A 20,706-nucleotide genomic window follows, 5' to 3' on the forward strand; every position below is an offset into this window, starting at 1 on the left:
GAGAGCCCAGTTCCTTGTGGGGTCCCCGTGCTGCAGAGTACCACATCCGACTCACAGCCACGCAGCCTCACGTACTGTGGTCTGTTGGTGAGGTAGTCAATGATCCAGGCGGCAAGAGGACGGGTCGACCCCCGCTCCTTCCAACTTTTCTCCAGGTGAGAGAGCGAACGGTGGAGGAGGAGGATTATTGCATCCTCCACACCGACTCCTGGTCGGTACGCGAACTGGAGGGGGTCCCGCTCACTGCCCACCAGGCAGAGGAGGTAGTTCAGCACAATCCTCTCCAAGGCCTTCATTAGATGTGATGTCAGAGCCACTGGCCTGAAGTGGTTGGGCTCCCTGGAGTGCGCTGTCTTGGGGACAGGGACAACACAGGAAGCCTCCCACAGGATTGGGACTCTCCCCAGACCCAGGTTGATGTTAAAATTAACTGAAAGATCAGCACGAGTCCCTAAGCAGTCTGGGGCTAATCCCGTCAGGACCCGTAGCCTTCCTCACCTTCATCCTCCTAAACACATCTCTCACCTGATCTCTAGTTCTGGGTAGGCCGGGGGGAGAGGTGAGACCCCCGCAGGCTGGAAAGACACGCCCTGAGTGAGTGGGGGAGGGGTTACGTGAAGTGAAGAGCACTACTGGAGGTGGAGATGGACAAGTGGGGGGAGGGAAGTGGGGGGTTACCCCAGAGAAGAACAGGCTGGTGGTGTAGGCTGGTGGTGCCGATTGGACTGGGCTCTGGTGGACGGGGTCTTGAGTGGTACCGGATGCCTCCGTATCAAATCGGTTAAAAAATTGATTTAAGTTATTAGCTCACTCCCTGTCCCCATCTTCAGGTCCACTACCTCCTCCTACTTTGCTATGGCCTGAGATATTTGTCAAAACCCTCCAGGCCTCCCTGACATTGTTACTCTGAAGGCGCTCCTCCAGTTTCCTCCTGTAGTTGTCCTTTCCCCTTCTTATTTCCCTCTTCACATCCTTTTGCACTCTCCTTAATTCCTCTTTATCCCCAGATGCAATAGCCCTTTTTTTTTTCAGATTCAGCAAGTTTTTCAGGTCAGGGGTCACCCTGACCTAAATTGCACTGATTAGTAGCAATGTTCGTAAGTAAAAAAAATCGTAAGTAAAAAATACAGAATTTATAGAAGGAAGACAGAAACCAATGTTACAGATTTTCCGGTTTATACTTTCGGTAACAAGTAACAGTTCACAATATTAAACTGTAAGTAAGGGAATAAGTGTGTAAAATAATGTTATTCTATATCATAGCATTGTATTGTTAAAGAGCAATGTGCAGGTTGGATCCCCAAGCAAATCTATCTGAGGGAAAAGTATAGCGAATAGTTCAAATAATTATTTTTGAAATTTCTTGACTTACTGCTAGACTTGTTCATGAGTAAAGTTGATGTTAAGTTAATGTGCAGATCAAAAATGCACTTGGATGTGATGTTACAGAATGTAAGACAAACAAAAATGTCGAGAGCATCGAACCAAATGAAAACAATTTCTAATTCAATAATACATTTCTATATTTTCTACGGTATAGTCCCAGGAAGACGGCTCAACAAATATTCTAAAAGGCAAATTGTTTGATAAACTTGATTATCTCGAATCAAAAACACATTCATCGCCAAAAAATATTTTCTTCTTTGGCTACAACAATACAATCTCGGCTCACATCAAATATTTATATTTCATATAAAATTGCAATATTCTTATCAATCCAGTTATCTTAGAGTAAAGGCAATTACCAACTTGCTTGTACCCAATCAGTTCTGGCGAATCTAGTTTTTCCTGTAGGCATTAAAAAATGTAATACTTCAGAATCATGACTCTCAGACAACTGGATTTTTCCTTGGCCTTCCTCTACGTCGTCCTGTTTTCCCTGCCGTTTGAGGCCTCGTTTGTGTCGCGTTAGCCTCCTCTGTGGGATCATTGTCCGCGTCACTCTCAAAAACATCCTCTGCATGTTCAAAGGACTTTGGTCTCTGGCTGGCTTTCGACTTGCCCTTCCTCAGTACCTTGGCTTCCTCCTTCTCATCCTCTTCCGTAAATTCAGAGGTTCGATCCCTGTCACTGCCATCACTTTCAATGTTTTTGGATGTGGCTCTCCTCAAATGCCCCTCCTCTGAGGTATCAGCTGCTGTGGTTGGGTCCGGGGTCTCCCCTCGCAGAGCCGAAATCAAGTCTTTCTCCGTCGTAGTAGAGTCTCTTTTGGGCCTTCCTTTGGGTCTACCCATGGACCTATAATACGTCTTCTTAAAATGCTTTGGTTCTTCTTTGAGCTTAGGGTCTCCTTCGATAACATCTCCACCTGTATCCTCGGTGTCTCCGATGACCAGCTCCTCATTCACCTCCTCTATACCGGTTCCTGGTGGTTCCATCTTCTCCGGTGTGTCCCCCATAGGCTCCGAGTCAGAGGCTCCTTTGTGGTACCGCGTAACATGACTCTTCAGGCTCACGTTGTGATTGAAGCTCTTGTCACAATGCTTGCACTGGTAGGGCTTCTCCCCGGTGTGCAGGCGCATGTGGGATGTGAGGTGGCCCGGCTGGTTGAAGGAACGAAAACAGAACTCGCACACAAATGGCTTCACACCAGTGTGCACCACCATGTGTCTCTTTATACAGTGGGCAGTCGGGAAGACCAAAGGACAAAGGGGGCATGAAACATTCTGGTCCCGGTGTTCTTTCAAATGGAAATTGCGCTCGCGGAGCTTGGCAAACGTCATCGCACAATCAGGGCATTTATAGGGCCTTGAACTGGGGACGTGGGCTCTCTGATGAGCTAATTTATCAAGCCTTGTGTTAAAAGGCACCATGCAGAACTTGCAGAGGTGCTCGTAGCCTTCCTCATGGACTCTGCTATGACTTTTTAGGGCCCCCACATCCTTGCACCTCTTGCCACAAAGATTGCAGGGGAACTTCTTGATTTTGTGCTCGCATGTGTGAGTCTTGGCCACATTAAAGTGCACACCACATTCTGGACAAAGTTCACGGACCTTTTTGGGCACTTTAGAATCTGAGTTCAGTTCCTTTTCCCCAGAGACATTTTTCTCCAGCAGATTAGTTTCAGACATCTCTGTACACCATTCCGGATCTGAGCCATCACTCTCCTCCTCCTCCTCTTCCTCTTCCTCTTCCTCTACTTCTTCTTCCTCCCCCTCTTCCTGCTCATCTGCATTTGTACAACTGCTATCTTCATCAGTGGCGAAGTTAATCTCCGATACATCAAAGGTTATTTCGGTGCATCCCTCTTCGCCAGTCTGCAAGATATAGATTAAGGATGTTAGCGATTCTCTCACACACAATGAACACACACGGGGAAGGGTTTATTCAATTTGTAGATTTCACCACATGACCTGCCACTACCAAAGTGAAAACACTGTATCTTGCAGATACACAAAATTGCAGAGACCAATGGCTGTACGGCAATTTTCTTATTGTATGAAACCATCACAAAGATAAGAATGACAATCAAAGAAGGAAGCAATGGAGTCAAAGAGTTATTAGAGCTATGATAACGTGTGTACATGTAATCGAGACGAGGTCCCTGATTTGTCGCTAGAGAGCCAAGAGCGATTTAAATGGTCCAGCCTGGCACAGTCAGCCGGACCAGATAGCGATAGGGTTTGGAAAGAACCATTTTCTCACGGTAGAGTACAACCAAGGTACAGTATAAAAAAGTAAAAGACAAGAGTATGATTGACGGTGAAAATCGTTTTTTTTGTTTTTAAGCCATGAAACAAATATTTTAGCAAGTAACTTTTGACAGTTCCTGAGGCAGTGAACAGACGAACATCAAATTGCAAGATACTTTATCATTCAAATAATAATTATCGACCACAGACCGTGGCACTTTTCTCTTGTTATGGTGCATTTTGCGAAGGTTTTGCACTGCTTGATACTGTCCTACTGTATTCTGTCCGATGCCTATTGGTCATTTCTGTTTAAATTGACTGATCACTGCTCTATTTGGAATTTCAAAGGAAAGAAAACCAAATGTATCAGCTGCCTATTTGAGAACTCTGATTAAAGGCTGATAAGGTATGCATTCTGGAACCACAATTATTTGAATAGTCAATGGTCATTAGCTTGCTGATACACCTGGTGCTTACCATGTTGGTGGTCGTCAGGGTCAGGTCTTCAGCCTGGGTCTCCTGGTCACCAAGACGGTCACGTCGTTTCACCGTATAGCGCGAACCATCAGAGAGCTTCCCCAACTTAGAGCTGCAAACACAAGCGGTTTCGAGAAAACAGAACACTGCATGATGTAAACGCATGTTGCAAGTTAAATATGAGGTATAGAGGTAACAACATAATCGTCTAGAGGGAGTTAATGGAGAAAACATCTCAGAATCAGTTGATTTTGGGTGCAATGTGGTCGTTTGGCCAGCAGATGGTGGTACGTTGTGGACCTACTTGTAGGTCCACATGGAATAAGAATAGTTCTATGGAATAAGAATATCTTTGGATGGCTAGCAAAGAGGAAGAACGTACCGACTCTCAAGTAGAAGACCAGACCATTCTGATTATACATTAAACGAAACGGTGCTACAACAAATTAGACTCACAGACAAACAAATTTTAAATATAAAACATACTTTTGACCTCAGCAAATGGCGAATTGCCATTGCTGCAAATGCAAATTTAACATACGTAGGATTCTCTGTATTGTGCTCCATTCTCTGATGATAGTCTACATTATTCAATAAAGGTCATTCGTGTGTAGATCAGGCTAATAGTTTTGTTATTTCTATGAGTTTTTTTCTATTTGTGCTTTTAAAATTATGTTCTTGTGAAAACGCTACAAGGACCTATCATTTTTAACACTAACACAGTAACCTATGAGGAGGCATCACAAATTAAGATTGGGATTAAAAATAGGTAGATGAATACAATTGTTAAGTAATTTGGGGACCACGACTAGGCTGGTCTAGTTATGCTGTCAATCAGATCAGATAGATATGATACAAGCTGATATGAGACCAATGAAAATAGATTAACCCAAGAAAGAAATAAGACAGAAGTTACATTTGGACTTAATTATTTATTTATTTTCGTTGTATGCACGCCTCCGGTTGCTGTTTATCAATTAATATTTGTTTGCCGATCGTTTCAAAATTGTATTTTCCTAACTTTGTGAGTTACATTGGTTTCCAGTGATCGTAAAGTGTGATAGTCTGCACAAGATAATCAAAACCTGCTGTATCTCAGATGTGAGAATGGCAAAACAGAGGAAGATTTTGTCTCATCAGGACGGCTCAACGGAGGAACTTACCTTCTCTTTGGCTGAACTATGTCTGATTAGCAGTTAAATCCTGTAGTAAAATGTAGTAATGATGAAGTAACAAACATGTCCTGCAAAGAACAGCCGGCTGGTCAATTATTCTCACCCGTCTGAAAGAGACTCTTCACCGATGGGAGAAACCGGGGGACCTCGTTTTCCCGGTCCCCGTTTGTAAGACGTGAACGTCTGCTTTTGCTCGTAGCTGCAAAACAAGCAGTTACATTTAGAAAAAGGTTTCTGCAGGAAGGGTATAGACAGGTTGCATGCAAGGCTTTTTAAGACAACTTTGATTGCAATTTGTTAGTATGCCGTTCCTGAAGCCACACTGCTTTGTCATCTGTTCCATGCCATCTTACTAGGACAGGGAGAGAAATATGCATAAAGAATGTTTTGCATTTCTATAGGCCAGTCTGTTACAGTTCTGTTCTACTGCTTTGTGAGCATGAGTGATAAACCAGGGTGTCAATTGCAGCAGGGGGATAAGTGGGCCCACCACATCCAAGATGGAACCACAGTACCACAGATACCATTCTGATGTCACTATGTTATCTTGGCGGCCCTTCGCAAAAGCCCCACATATTGTCCATCACATGTTTTCTCTGTTTATCTTTCGTTGCTATTGCTTTTTACATTTTTGTATTTTTGTTTGTTGAAAATATAAACAGTACAACGTTCCTTGATGTTGGTGCCTGATTCTACACACCGCTCCAAGCATAACCACTACCATCATCTTACACAGGTTGCAACACAAAAACGGTCTCGTTTATTGAAACATTTATTGAATATTTATTATTTTAAAAAGATAAATGTACCTGTCGAGAAGAAAAAGAGCCATTTGGGAATCACTCTTCATCCCCTTCAACTCCATAAGCTCTCGCCATGGCTGAAAAGCGATACCAATGTTGACCCTCGTTTTATTCCTGGCTCTATCAGATTCCCTTTTCTTCCCAATGTGTTTTTCGTTTTTTGCCTTTCTTTTCTTCGGTTGCTTTGCTGTGTAAGCTGTAGTTTGTAAAGGTGCAATTGGAATTTTATTTGCACGTTCCTCTGCCATTGGGATGTTCTGCATTCAAGCAGTTGTGGTGGAGATATGGCAGTTCTGTGGTAATGCCGCGCTTGTGATTGACAGGGTAAACAGAGTCCCCAAACCAATAAGGGATTCTCTTCCCTGAAGCCAAACGTCAGAATTGAGCCGGGAGCTGTCAACATCTAAATGGTGTCATACAGAGCCAGACGCAATTAAACAGAACTGATATTCTCACAGAGCATTTTTCTCACTAATAGATAACGGATGGCTCGGACATTTCTAACGGATTACACTAAACTTGAATCTTATCTACACCATCTTTAAAATAGCGACATATCACAACCGTAGGTGTAGTACTTAGCCCGGCCATGTTGCATATTTTGTTTTTGTTGCGTCTTCTTTTTATGCCTCTTACACCTCTTCTTCATTATTTCATAACAACATAAAAAGTGCATATACTGCCATCTACTGGGCCGGATTGTGAATTTAAATTCTCCATAACCCTGTGCATTTGAGAAACTGAACCATACAACGTCCCCTAACGCCACATAAATAGCTTCGTTGGCAGGACTTCTTCTGAACACAAATATAAAATAAACAGGAAACAAGACGAAAGCTTACCTGTCCAAGAGAAAAACGGCAACTATTGCGTCACTTTTCAGGCCATTCAACTCCCTCAGCTGTCGCCATCGCTGAAAAGCGATTCCAATATTTATTCTCGTTTTTCCTCGAGCATCCTCCAACTTTTTTTTTGTTGCTGCCTTTTCATTTTCTGTCTTTCTTTTTCTTGCCTTTTTAAAAGGATGAACCGGGGCAAGTAACGGTGGCAGTGGTAACTTTTGTTTTTTTTCTTCCATCGTTCCAGCCACGGCATGCATTCATTCAACCACTTCCGCTTCTTCATTTTGGTGGTCTTCCGGTGCAGTCGCTGGTGCAGCCTTTGGGGCTGCTGAGCCATGTGTCTCTGTGTTCAGATTGAGATAACACACTGTCGACCTAATGTCATCTAACTATCTTCAATCTACTCCTTTTAGATGATCTACTGAAAATCCAATTTAAAAAAACTGAATGGCTTCAATATGCCCAAAACTGTCATCAATACATAAAAAAATTAATTGACATTTCAATAGGATATTTACAAATGATTTAGAGTTAGGACCAGGCATGCTCTATGGTGAAGTCCCAGTATAATATCATGTCAGTATTCAAAGATATTGAATAGTTCAATTAAGCCTGAAAATAATGATATCCTCATACATCAAAAGCAGGGATGTGTACAGGTGGTGAGAAGTCGCTTTCCCCATGACAGGGCCTATACCAATTTACACTATATGTTTTTTCGTTTTAAGAAATAGATACACTCCCAATTAATAATGAATGTGATGATTATTTGATTTGCATTTCCTTTTCACTTTGAATTCAATGGACAGAAGCATGACCATAAGATGGGGTATTTTGCCTAGCATTCAGGCTTTCTTTGGCAGTGATATCAGTATTCGAGATCACTGATTGCTGAATGTGCCGAAACTTCAAAGCCTGAAGCAAAATAGGAATGTGTCGCTAAACTGTAGGCTATAAAGGGGGTAATAAATGCTTGAGAGAGCACAAATATTTATTGAGTTTACACACATGCCCGTCATCTCCCTTCATGATGACAGAGTTCCGCTTGGCATTGGAACACGGCTCTCAGGAAAACAAAAAAGACTGGTGAAAACATTTTATTTGTGATTAAGACTAAAACACGGTGAATTCTCATGGACATGTTTCCCTCCCAGTAAAATGTGCGGGTACAACGGAATTTTACCTCTGCACCTGATTTATGCTCCTTCATTTTTCATCCTTTTTAATTCTGGCAAGGAGAGCCAAAGTCGAAACATGTCGACTGCCTTTCATATTCCCGGAGGAATGTTGGCTGCTCGTCAAAATGTTGTCAGTCATTACACAAGATAAGCTCTTTCAGTTCATAAATAAGATTGATGGCACCGCATACCGCCAGTTCCTGTTCTTTGTTTTCACAGACAAGTTCTCCTGTCAAAAGCATCCCTGCTATCTTGCCAACCATAATTTCCTGTCTCCATAAGGCCCGAATTTGCCCCCAAGTCCAGGCCTGCCGGGATGGATTTCATACATACCCCGATGTAATTATTCAGCAACACCAGGCTGTACACGTTTCCCCCTGAGCCTCTAGGATTATATAGGTTAGAGGCTATACGCCGACACTAGAAATAGTATGGTTAGGCGAATGAATGCAGCGCTGACACAGAAGAAGAAGAAGAAGAAGAAGAAGAAGAAGAAGAAGAAGAAGAAGAAGAGCGCTGACACAGAAGAAGAAGAAGAAGAAGAAGAAGAAGAGCGCTGACACAGAAGAAGAAAAAGAAGAAGAAGAAGAAGAAGAAGAAGAAGAAGAAGAAGAAGAAGAAGAAGAAGAAGAAGAAGAAGAAGAAGAAGAAGAAGAAGAAGAAGAAGAAGAAGAAGAAGAAGAAGAAGAAGAAGAAGAAGAAGAAGATCATTTAGTTAGTGAGAGGTTACCATAACCAATGACTTTCAGATCTGGCTATTTCAGTGCATACAGAGTGCCACCAACACCATTCCTATGAATGAACTATAATTGGAACTATAATTGGAGTTATGTGTTATTTTACATATACATATTATACATGTTAATTTTATGTTATTGTTGCGTGAAAACATTTTTATCTTGACACCCTCACCACTTCTTTCAAACGCTAGTGGTAGCAGTAGTAGTAATGATTGTGTCACTGATCTCTTTGGAAAGTGCCCCTGTGTGTATCATGTTCCCGCTCAAGCAGAGGTGAAAGGAATTGGTCGAGTTACAGAGGGTGGACTGTAGAGCAGGGCACATGCTAACCAATCTTTCTCTGTCGAGAAGCAGTCACCTTAGCTTTGAAAGGCACAGGACACATATATCATATGTATTAATTTCCTCATTACAGTACTATTTAAAGCACACAAATATACCCATGCAGGCACAGGCACAGGCACACACACACACACACACACACACACACACACACACACACACACACACACACACACACACACACACACACACACAAACACCTATGTACATATTTGCATTGGAATGAGTGGCAGGGCATGGGAGTATTCTACTGATGTTGTCAGCTGCTGGTGCTGATTCCTCCAGCACATTCTATGTCATTGTCAGCCTCACTACTGCACTTTGAAGTCTCATTGTCAGTGGTGTGAAACTGGCCCAAACTGGCAATGGTCACAGAACGTGGCTCTCTGTCGTGTGTCAGCATTTATCTGTTTGACAGAGAGGGGGGGACGGTGTATGATACAGAGAAGGTTCAGAATCAAACATCACCTCAAAAACAGAAATCCATCAGCCCACACCTTACTTTTGTTAAATATAATTCCAATAGAAAATGCTTTGGAAGTGCGTGTGTTTTGCAACGGTTCACTGTCTGAGGCGATGGGAAAAAAACAATAAAGAATGCCACACATGCTAGTAAAGTTGTTTTGAATTTCAAATGGCATCGCCCTTTAAGCCCAGGGAGGAACCTGCCTTTGTCACGTCTACGGTAACATGTCAGCATGAGAATGTGATCTATGTCCAGTATGCTCTCCGAAGCCAGGAGAGAGAACAAGAGAGCGGGCCACCCGAGAAATCTGAACCCAGAAGAATGTGGGTCTGGCATTCATTAACCACGAGTCCTCTCCCCAGCGGGGGCCATCTTGGAAGCCTGGAGACATGAGGAACTGTATCAGGTTATAGTGAGACGCAACAAGAAACCAAGCGGATGAGACCGCGCACAAGTCTGTGTGTATTTTAACTGATTATTGGAAAGAAGATAGAATTAAAGGAAAGCAAAGCACAAGTATGAATTTTTCATATATTAGAATATTTTATTTCTTTTGAAATGAAATGCATGAATTCCATTTTAAAACCTTCATATTATTGTTAAGTTCACAGAAATGTCTTGAATGTTTTGAAGTCAACACTTGCTTGGGTTGGTGTACAATTTGACATCACTGTGATTGTCTGCACATAATTTAAAAAACAAACATAAACTCTTTGGCATCGCACTATAATATCTAAAATAATACAAATATCTGTATAAAATATATGATATTAATTGTCCTGTTTGTTAGTTCAAAGCTCACAGTAAACAAAACCCAAACAGTATGGTTTTCAGATTTAATCCCTGAAAGGTGCCTGAACCAGCAGGTACACCGAGTCAGGGATCGAACACTCAGACACACGCGCTCGCACACAAACACACCACGTACAACCACACACGCACACACAAAGTCAAATAAAGTTAGGGGAACAGATGATGGTTCAGCCCCACGCTGACCACCTCCTCCCTCCCTCGCGCCTCCGAGTTTGAAAAGACACCAGGTATGTAACAAAACAGTTGTTGTTTCCTCTGTGTCCTTGTTTAACGCAGCCATTCCAATATTCTACGCCTGCATTTTGGCCGGCCTAGACCGTAAGACCCGGGCGAGGCAGCGCAGTTTCTGATATCTTTGTTTTGAGTTTGGCGAGTTTAAATAGCTTATGACATCTTTGTTTGTTTTCTCTTTTCTGAACCGCAAAGTGGCAGGAATGAACTTAAGTCACATGCATTTAGGGAGTAACAGAATGCGGGTTGTGAATCCACAAAGATAACCTTGTCTTAAAAAAGGCGCATCTGAGAAAGCCAGTGGCTCTAGATAATATTTGGGGAATGTGGAAACCAGATTAAATAAAATGAAGCGTCTAAACTCCCTGGGTTGAGAAAGGAGGGCGGAACGTGGATGGGGGAGGGGGGTTAGAAAAAGCAGCAATTATATAAATATTTTGGCCTACACTCTCTTGAGAACATTTTCCCCTATTACAATCCACAATACTGTCTTGAGTACCTCAAACAATTCACATTTCAGCTCCCCGTGGCCGGACGGCATGCCTGCAGCAGCCCGGCTGGGGGAGAGAAAGCCAGAGACACAGCACAGCTATGTCCCCTGCATGTGAAACCATCCATTCTATCATTCATTGACCTCTCGGCTTGTTTTCATTATGCCATTACTGTCTTAAACAACCTCCGTTTGTGCCCCAACAACGACAACAATCAATGAAATCAACTTGTGCTCCACATAGTGTCTGAAGTGTTTCGTAGGCTTCGTCTTTTTTCTTTGTCCACGTCTTTGTCGTCCACATTCAGTCTTTAAATAAAGATTTCCACCGCCTCCGAATCCAATTCTTCCAATCCCCTGAACAGGTTTAATGGCAACTTATTTGGCGCGTCATTGTCTGTTGGCGAGAAAATAATAATGATAATGAGATAAAGGTTTGTACAAACAGCAGTAACTCCTCAAACGGTGTTAACAGCCATGGCATGATTAATAATAGGACAAATGGGGTTGAGGTGATCGACAGTGGTTTATATGCCCAGTCGATAGATCTGTATCATTTCGTGCACATTCCTCGAGGTCCACATTCTGAACCCTGACCTACAGCGCTGGTATTTGATTGGCTGGCCAAGGCCCAGTGTGGGTTAATCAATGAGGACTACAATCCAGCAATGAGCTTACAAACAAAAATAAATAAGCATGTGGAAATCTGAAATTGCATTATGTTCTTGGGCAAATCTTCAATCACACCATTATTAGCCTTTTGCATTTCTGTGGTTGTGTGTGTGGGAGAGAATACGGTACTCACCACTGTGGAGCTGACTGTCAGCCCGGGGCAGGCTGGGTTTGACCCCCTCCTCATGGATAGACAAGGAACCAGGTTCAGATTGTGCTGAGAACAGCCGGGGAGACGAGGTTTGGTCGTCCGATAGACTTTTACCTGGAGGGCCAAACAGTAAATATCCATCAATAAATGGAATTTCTTTCTGTACTTCCTCTGCTTAACAAAAGTGAGATTAAGGGAGGATTAAAGCTTTCAGAGTGAATACTAATGTCTACATAGTTGAATTGTGTGTGTGACCTGTAGTGTGTGTGTGTGTGTGTGTGCGTGCGTGCGTGCGTACATGTGTGTGTGTGTTTTCTTGAGAGAGTGAGTCGGTGGGTGTTTACTTGAGAGAGTTAGGGAGTGAGTGAGTGAGTGAGTGAGTGTCAACAACCAACTGTCTGATAATTTACAGGAGGTCAGATTATGAACAGGGGCTTTGGTTAAAGGAACCGAAAAAAGAAAGAAAGGAAAAAACAGGGCCCTTACCTCTGCTCTTGGACGTACACGTAGCGATGCTTATAGCAGGCGTGGAGGAGGCGGGTCTCAGAGGTGCCCCCAACCCGCCCCCCTTGGGGAGACCGTATCGCGGGCACGGCCCGTCCTTCCTGCCCTGGTCCGGATGCAGCCGTTGACGGAAGATCTTGATCACCGCGTCTTTCTCCAGGATCTCAGCGTACAGAGCTCGGATCCTGGCGGGAGAACATCCAGAGAGACGAGGAACGTTAACGTTGACCAGCTTCCGCGTGAACATTAACAGCAGAGAGCATTCCCTGTCATGCTTCACTACACTATATGGAATCGTCGGTTGTTTTCTAATGAATTATTCACCTGTTCTCCATCTCCTGGTTCCGGAAGTCGGTGGCTGGGAGGTCCTCGTTGAAGCTGTTGTTGGAGGAGTGGCAGGGAGAATGGTTGATGATGGTGGTGTCTCTGTGAAATAGGAAAAAAAAGAACAGCATAAAAAATCGTGTCCGCTTGTCCCCCGTTTGAATACATTTTGGATGAACATAAAGATCTAAAGTGTGGCACACACAGCCGTTAGGGTTTAGTACGGTTTTGATCCGCATAGACGGCGCGGTTTGCAACGCAAAGTTCCTCCAGTACGACTAGGACCGTTCCCCATAAACACAGAACCAATGTGTTCCAGTGTGTTCGACTCTCTCTCAGGCCGGACGGGGGGGCGACGTACCTCTGGGCGGCGGCGGTGGCGGCCACCTCCATGGCGAACTGCCTCATGGTGCTCTCCTCCAGGTACTTCTGCTCCCAGCGGACCGTGTCGGCCTCCAGGGCCAGCACACGCTCCTCGCGCTCCCGCAGCCGCTCGTGCAGCGATCCCACCGTCACACCGGGGGGCTGGGACTGCCTCTGTAGGGAGAAGGAGAGAGAGGGAGAGAGAGACAGGGGTTAGGTCAAACACGGAGAGAAATCGCTGGGTCAGTTCATAAAGTAACAGTTCAACATGGCCGCATGCCACAAAGATTTCTAAACTGCATTTAATCCCCATGCATTACTCCTCTTATTGTATGTTGCATGTCCTTGCACAAATAGTACCTATCATTGTGTAGCGTCTTATCCTAGCTAGCATTGTGGTATTCGGGGAATGGGTTAACCTAGCAATTGTGAGTGCTTGGCACTTGGTTCTATGAACATCCTTACTGTAACCACGGCGATCTATTGTTTCTCTTTCTTCTGACAAGGAGCCGAGGTGTAAATGATCCGACGGCTACCCGTGATCCAGTGCGTGTTCTCCGTTGAGCTCCAACTGTTTACCTGCTGGGCCCTCAGGCTCCGGAGCTCCTGCTCCAGCCGCGTCCTCAGCCTCATCTCCAGGTTCTCCCGCTTCTCGCAGGTGGCCTGCAGCTGGGCCAGGGCGCCCTGCAGGCGCTCCACCTTCTCCACGTACGCCCTCTTCTTCCTCAGCTCCTCCTCCAGCTGGTGGCCACGCCCGCGTGACGCCGCCAGCGCCTGCTCCACCTGCTCCGAGCGCACGCTCTGCTCCTCGGCCGCCGCCCGGAGGCGCTGCAGCTCGCGTTCCACGCGCTCCCGCTCAAAGTTCTGCTCTTCGTCTGGAGGGGGGAGAGGAAGAGGAGGAAGGGGTTAGGGTCATTATTCAGCACGCGTTTACGTCGTCGTGAACGCAGTGTTTAGATAACCCTGTCGAGATCCCGAGTCGGAGGAGAGGGAAAGCCGAGAAGGGCGAAGGGAGGTTCGGACCGGGGAAACACTGGGATCCCAATTGTTGAGCATCTGAAGCATTTCCTGTTATAGAGAAAGTGGGCCGCATGCATCACTCCCACTTCCTCCCATTGAGGTTGCGCAAACAAGCCGCTTCTCCTGGGGCCGCTCGGATGCAGCTATGGACCCGAGCGCTAGCGGATTACGGAGAGAGGACGGGGGAAGGGAAGGGGAAGAGGAAGGGTGTTCAGGGGGAGGTTGTGGCGGGTGCATCCCTTTGACCCACATAACAGCACGAGCACATTGTTCAAAATGGCCACACCAACAACTACTGATTTAGAACTACTTTTTCCAGGATTTTGGTTCCACTGCACTTTTTTTTCCATTATGATTTGCAATTTCTCTCTCTCTCCGTTAAGGCTACTTACCAAGCAAGCCGAGGGGTTGACGCAAGTGAAAAATTCCTGCATGCGGGATGTGCCTAATGCCCACCCCCCATTCCCCCACCCATGTTAACTTCCAACCACTGAATCCATATCGTGAATGTATATCATGAAGGAGGAGCAGGGAGAGAATATCCAGCAAGAGACGGAGAGAGAGAGAGAGAGAGGAATCAAACCGGACGGGACGACAGATAAACTCACTCTGCTCGAGGAGTTTGGCCATGATGTGCTGGTTGTGGTCGGCGGCCTCCACTTCCTTTGCGACGTGCGTTCGAGCATTCTCCAAGTTTTCTGAAAATGAAAAAAAGAGATTCCACCGGAATACCGTTAGTCATTTTTTTTTATAATCCTTAAAATACCACTTAGCGATTGAGCGTCTCCTTCCTAGCGTCACGGCGGTTGTGTGGGGGGCGCTCACCTCTCAGGTCCCGGTTGAAGTCCTGCAGCCTCCGGATCTCGGCCACCAGCCTCTTCCTGAGGGTCTGCTCCAGGGTCTCCCGCTTGCCGCTGCCCTGGATCAGGGTCTCGTAGGCCTCCGATATACGCTGGATCTCCTGCTCCAACTGGAGGCGGACGAGAGAGAAATTAAGGATACATAATATAGGGATCTGGTGGCTGAGAGACTTCAAATTCAACTGAAGAACGTACATCATTGTATTCTGCAGTTTTTCCCATTTCACGTGAATTGCCTCATTTATGAAACAAAATTAATTTGATGAATAAAGAATTTAGTGTGAATGTTGCTTGACGCAATGTTTGACGGATGTATTAACGGGTTTTATGTAATTTTTCCCCCTTTCCTTCTAAATGATTAACACTAGCATGTTTAGCATGAATGTTAGACCAACACCCATGCAAACAAGCATATTGCGAAGGTTTAGTTTTAAACAATAATCGGATAGGATTATCACTTCCAGAGATTTAAGAAGTAAAGGTGGCCCCCACACATAATTACACCGAATTGTAATATTTTCTTTATATAATCACGAGTGCGGAATTTCAGTCCGCACCACTCCTTGCCAGCTCTGATCTGTATCTGCATTCCTTTGGGGCAACAGGCCTAGTTCCAGGTGCGGGCGTGCACACACACACCCACACACACACACACACAAACACACACACATAAACACACAAAGGCCGCTCTTGCTCTTTTTCGGGAAGGCTGCCAGTGCGGGAAAAGGTGTGCATGCCTGTGCCTGGGTTTGTGGAAACAGCTCCAGCGACGCCCACCATTACGGCAGTCACACTGGCATGTTTACCCAGGGCTGTGGCCCCGGCAGAGGCAGAGAGAGAGGGAGAAGAAAAACTTTCCAACTGTGGCAATTATCATTCTTAAGGGCTGAGTCAAGGCACAGGTTTTTTGGGTGATGTAAGCGTATTGGGACTCGGGTTGCAGTCCATGTCAAGTGTTGTGGTGTGCTGAACCGAGCCCAGCGAGCCGGGCTTTGTTGTGATCGTGAACGATTGAGAGGGCTTGGCCGTTTTGTTGGCTGAGCGAACAATGAGAACAATCGGAGTGAGAGTGTGTGTGTGTGGGTGTGGGTGTGTTACGTTAGAAGAAGAATCTGACTCCCAGGAATTTGAATGAGGTAATGTAAAACAATTAATGTATAAAGGAGGGAAGTGTGTGAAAGGGCCGTGGAGACACGACTTCAGTGGAACATCCATCTTTTATGAAGCCGTCTCTCTTTTGCTTTCTCTCCCTCCCAAGAAGCTCTCAAAAATACCAAAACAAAAATGGCATGAATGCAGAAAACACACTTTCTCTGGGTCCCGGGTGTACAAGAGAGGGGATTGTGTGTCTTGAGGGGGGGGAAGTGAGCAGCTGTTGAGTGCATTTCTCTAGGGCAGATGAGGGAGTGTGCCTGGGGTCAGATGTCTGGCTGACAACTGTTTGCTAGGCTCCAGTTTCCTTCTAGACAGGTGACAATGGCTAGCGAGCGGTATGCTGCAGCATGCCTTGGGTTCGAGGTGTAAATACAGGGAGTGAGGTCACGTTGTTTGGTGTGACAACACTGCAACCGGTGTGATTCAACTGGAAAGTGTTTGTTTTACCCTCCCTAAGCCTGTTGTGGGCGACTTTTACTGTCATTAAAAAGTCCAACGTGTTAACGTTTACAGGAAAATATCAACGCGGGTTGTGACGAATGTTCTTATTGATACAAAATAAAAAGATGACATCCCTTGGTTGGGTCGTACACCGTAAACAATATTTCCAAAATAATTTCGACTTTGAGATTTGTCCCCATTGGCGGCCATGTTGTCTCTTACCTTGTGGATGCGGCCGGACTTCTCCCGGTGGCTCTCCAGCTCCTGCCTCAGCCTATCGTTCTCCATCAGCAGCAGCTCTACCTGGCTGGGCTCCTCCAGGCCAGCAGGGGGCAGTGTGTTGTAGCACAGCATATCGCTCTGCGGACAGTTCTGGCCATACCTACATTAAGACAAATTGATGCGGGAGCAGTTAGCATAAGTAGGTGGCGACATATGTACGATATATTTAGTTTTGCATCTCAAATAAATTCACGTATGAAATGACATGCGGTCAAAGACTAGCCTATCGGATTCCTCACGTCACCCAAGAGGGAGGAAATAGAAAGGCATTAACAACAGCAGTTATATCTGCCTACATTAATCATAAACACCAACCGGGCCCCCCTCCCTCCACTGGCTTGCTATACTGAGTAGCATGGATGTGAGAAAGGAATGCATTGGAGCGAGGCATCTGAAATATCACATGAACACCCAGCCATCCCCTATTTTAGACCGTCCGCAAGCAGACGAGCCGACTCCTCTGGCCGAAGAATGTCAACACCTTGAGGAGGAGGGACACCCCACGCACACACACACACACACACACACACACACACACACACACACACACACACACACACACACACACACACACACACACACACACACACACACACACACACACACACACACACACACACACACACTAAAAACCTCTTGCCCCCCATTAAGAGTTTGCTTGCCGGGGAGATACAATTCTCAATATTCCTCCAGCAGTAAGCCATCCCTGTAGGCAACAAATGCTCAATGCTGGGCGTCCTGACGACAGTGTCCATGTTGGGCCTAAACTACACCTCCTACACCGTGTTCCTGCGGCGGAGCTCAGGTATGCTACAACCGTTCCCCCACGGAGGAGATATTTGAGCCCGGGGGGAATTGGGAGGCCCGGGTGTGAATCAGAGGAGGAGCGGTAACCAACGGTGTGTTTACACGCTACCAGACACAATAACCCTCTCGAGGAGACGATCACCAGCAGACGCCCCAAATTGAAAAGAAATTCAACGGAAAACGCCGGAGATGACGCGATCCACCCACCCCATTCACGGTGGTGGAGAAGAAAGAAAAAAAATAACACGCAACCACACTGCGTCCTCCGTGTACCTGTGCATGGGCTCTTGCTCCAGGGGTACAAATCCTTGGGGCTGTTGCGGGGGGGCACAGTACTCTGGGGGCGGGCTGCGCTGGTCCTGGCCGGGCCCGGAGCCCGGCTGGGGGGGTGCCTGGGGCTGGTGGTAGTAGAACAGCTCCGGGTAGCTGTGGGAGGAGCTCTTCATGGCGTCCGCCTTGGCCTCGGCGTGGCTCCTCTCCAGGTTCATCTGCATGCGGCGCTCGCTCAGCGACCGCGCGTGGCCCCTCTTCTGCTCCGCCGGGTCCGCCTCGGCGTGGAAGTCCCCCTCGCGCAGGTAGGCGCCCTCGTGGAGCTCCTTCAGGGGGCCCGCCACCGCCAGCTGGGCGGCCGGGGCCCAGTGGTGCGCGGCCAGGTACTGGGACTGGGCCTTGGCCTGCTCGTAGGTGGGCAGCTCCTCGCCGTGCAGCTGGTACAGCGTGTAGCTGCTCTCCGAGTGCGGGTAGTCCCCCTGGTGCTCCTGGCCCTGGGGCTCCTGCCGGGCGGAGAGCTGGGGGTACTGGCCGCCGCCGCCGCCGCCGCCGCCGCCGCCGCCGCCGCCGTCCTCCTGGGTCAGGCTCTCCAGGGAGGAGCGCGGGCTCCGGGCCGCGTCCCCTCCGCTGCTGGGCCGGCTGCCGGGCGCGCTTCCGCCGCCGCCGCCGCTGCCTCCGCGCAGAGCCTGCTGCTGGATGGCCAGTAAGGTGCGTGTGTCTGTGGGGTTGCCGTAGCGGAGCTGCTCCTGGATCAGCCGGTGGAGGACCGTGCCGGACGGCTCCTCTGTGGACGTCATGATGGGCTGAGGGTGTGTGGAGGGGTGGGTCTGTCTGGTGGTGTTCTGGAAGCAGCTGTGAACCTGTCACATAATGGAAGGTGGGAGTAGATGATATAAGTTAAGAACAAGTTCATATTCATTTAATAATACACAAATGTATGATTGTAGACGGTCTTTAGTTTAAAAGCTGTAATTGAAGCTCTAGCAGGCTATCACAAAATGAAATTAGGCAATTTGTTCAGCAAGGTTAATTGGCTTTATATTTTTAATGTTCATTGATAAAATAATATAAATCAGACATTGGATGACGGATATGATGGAAATCAAGCTGATTGTAGCTTATGTAGCAATATTGAGGTTCTGTAATGGCTATTCAATCCGTAAAGCCTAACTTTACTAAACAGCGACATTCAGATGTTGTGGAGAGATGTCCCACCGCATGTCAAAGTACGTTTCTATCTCACGGGGGAGCAAAACGGCAGAAAACCCTACAGAATAAAACTCCTTCACCAAATCCTCTAAAGAGCCAAGTGTCGTCACTCATTACCCGTTGATACATCACATTGTGAAAATAATAACCTAATCATCTATTTGCTTCAGTTGAACATAAAAACCACCAGGACCGACTCACCAGCTCACGCTTTCATCCTGGACGAAAAGTTTGGGGACTCGAAACACTTATTTTTAATAATCCACTATTTCCAAAAGGGTTTCCGCGGACCTCAAATAGTGTACATCCTCCGTGTCGCCGAGTCGGACGCGCGGCTTGTGTCTCCGTGCTGGCTGCCCTGGTCTACTCTGAAATGGTTGCGTAGAGAGCGGCGATAATAAGTAACCGAGGAGGGAGGGAGGGAGAGCGGAATGCGAGGAATGCGAAGCGCGAGGTCCCTCGACGATCAAAAGCGTAAAACCGCACGGTTCCAATGGGAGGGGGAGGAGGCGGAATGGACTGCAAATGTTCATTTATTACCATGACTAAGAGTGGATATGTATCCAGGCATACTCAAATAATGCAATAATGCAATGACTGCCAAACATTGGTGCTTGAATAAAAAGCAACATGTTCCTTAGCTATTTATTTCTTTACTCTTTAGGTGTTTTGAAAGAGTGTGTGTGTGTGTGTGTGTGTGTGTGTGTGTGTGTGTGTGTGTGTGTGTGTGTGTGTGTGTGTGTGTGTGTGTGTGTGTGTGTGTGTGTGTGTGTGATTGGGTTCATGAGTGTGTGTGTGTGTGTGTGTGTGTGTGTGTGTGTGTGTGTGTGTGTGTGTGTGTGTGTGTGTGTGTGTGTGTGTGTGTGTGTGTGTGTGGTTGTGTGTGTGTGTTGGTGTGCGTGTGTGTGTTTGATTGGGTCCGTGTGTGTGTGTGTGTGTGTGTGTGTGTGTGCATGTGTGTGTTTGATTGGGTCTGTGTGTGTGTGTGTGTGTGTGTGTGTGTGTGTGTGTGTGTGTGTGTGTGTGTGTGTGTGTGTGTGAGTGGGGGGGGGGGTGTTAGTGTGTCTGAGTTCATGAATGTACGTGTGTATGAGTGTATTCATTGGTGTGTGTTTGTGTGTTCATGAATGTGTGTGTATGTGCGCATGAGTGAGTGTGCCTATGAGTTTGTGCACGTGTGTGTGTGTGTGTGTGTGTGTGTGTGTGTGTGTGTGTGTGTGTGTGTGTGTGTGTGTGTGTGTGTGTGTGTGTGTGTGCGCGCGAATGAGTGTGTTTTAGACTCTCTCCTGCAGCTGTCCTCTGGTATCCCAGGCCCGTGTCTTCCCAATCAGTGGCAGCATAGCTGCTCTTTGTACCCTGCTCACCCCATTACCCACGGCGCAGGCACCTGCTGATTTGCGGATTCTAAATTCCATACGTGCACAACATGCAGGGCTACTCTTCTTACGGCCTGAAGCAA

The 20,706-nt window shown here is 46.5% G+C and overlaps 2 protein-coding genes across 4 annotated transcripts; both read right to left on the minus strand.

Annotated features, from left to right (window-relative positions):
* Positions 1-446: 446 nt before the first annotated feature.
* LOC130388228 (zinc finger and SCAN domain-containing protein 26-like) lies at positions 447-7,229 on the minus strand. 3 transcript variants are annotated; one of them, XM_056597628.1, is made up of 5 exons: positions 6,930-7,011; positions 6,094-6,164; positions 5,388-5,483; positions 4,110-4,221; positions 447-3,257 (listed from the first exon to the last, which is right to left on the minus strand). In XM_056597628.1, exons 2-5 carry the CDS (start codon positions 6,147-6,149, stop codon positions 1,830-1,832), a joined length of 1,692 nt encoding a protein of 563 aa, XP_056453603.1. In that variant the 5' UTR covers positions 6,150-6,164; positions 6,930-7,011; the 3' UTR covers positions 447-1,829. The 3 variants fall into 3 exon arrangements, with proteins under 3 accessions (XP_056453603.1, XP_056453602.1, XP_056453601.1); XM_056597627.1 differs by lacking the exon at positions 6,094-6,164 and having other exon boundaries at positions 6,930-7,229; XM_056597626.1 differs by having other exon boundaries at positions 6,094-7,023.
* A 2,288-nt stretch (positions 7,230-9,517) lies between these two features.
* Positions 9,518-19,664, minus strand: LOC130388225 (angiomotin-like 2a). Its single transcript, XM_056597619.1, has 11 exons — positions 19,449-19,664; positions 18,042-18,898; positions 16,902-17,061; positions 15,049-15,193; positions 14,832-14,921; positions 13,783-14,078; positions 13,202-13,377; positions 12,841-12,942; positions 12,499-12,701; positions 11,995-12,126; positions 9,518-11,586 (listed from the first exon to the last, which is right to left on the minus strand). The coding sequence occupies exons 2-11, from the start codon at positions 18,833-18,835 to the stop codon at positions 11,501-11,503; spliced, it is 2,184 nt and encodes a 727-aa protein (XP_056453594.1). The 5' UTR covers positions 18,836-18,898; positions 19,449-19,664; the 3' UTR covers positions 9,518-11,500.
* Between the last annotated feature and the right edge of the window lie 1,042 nt (positions 19,665-20,706).

The sequence above is a fragment of the Gadus chalcogrammus genome, chromosome 8, assembly GCF_026213295.1.
Source record: "Gadus chalcogrammus isolate NIFS_2021 chromosome 8, NIFS_Gcha_1.0, whole genome shotgun sequence".
Classification (NCBI taxonomy): Eukaryota; Metazoa; Chordata; class Actinopteri; order Gadiformes; family Gadidae; genus Gadus; species Gadus chalcogrammus.

Coding starts and splice junctions, on each gene's coding strand:
- LOC130388228 (XM_056597627.1), bottom strand. CDS start 7,186: ATGCATGCCGTGGCTGGAACGATGGAAGAAAAAAAACAAAAGTTACCA. Junction 5,484..6,929: donor GCCGTTTTTCTCTTGGACAG/GTAAGCTTTCGT, acceptor CTTGTTTTGCAG/CTACGAGCAAAAGCAGACGT. Junction 3,258..4,109: donor CCCTGACGACCACCAACATG/GTAAGCACCAGG, acceptor TATATCTTGCAG/ACTGGCGAAGAGGGATGCAC.
- LOC130388225 (XM_056597619.1), bottom strand. CDS start 18,835: ATGACGTCCACAGAGGAGCCGTCCGGCACGGTCCTCCACCGGCTGATC. Junction 14,079..14,831: donor GGCCAAACTCCTCGAGCAGA/GTGAGTTTATCT, acceptor TCCCCCCTCCAG/ACGAAGAGCAGAACTTTGAG. Junction 12,127..12,498: donor GTGTACGTCCAAGAGCAGAG/GTAAGGGCCCTG, acceptor TTGGCCCTCCAG/GTAAAAGTCTATCGGACGAC.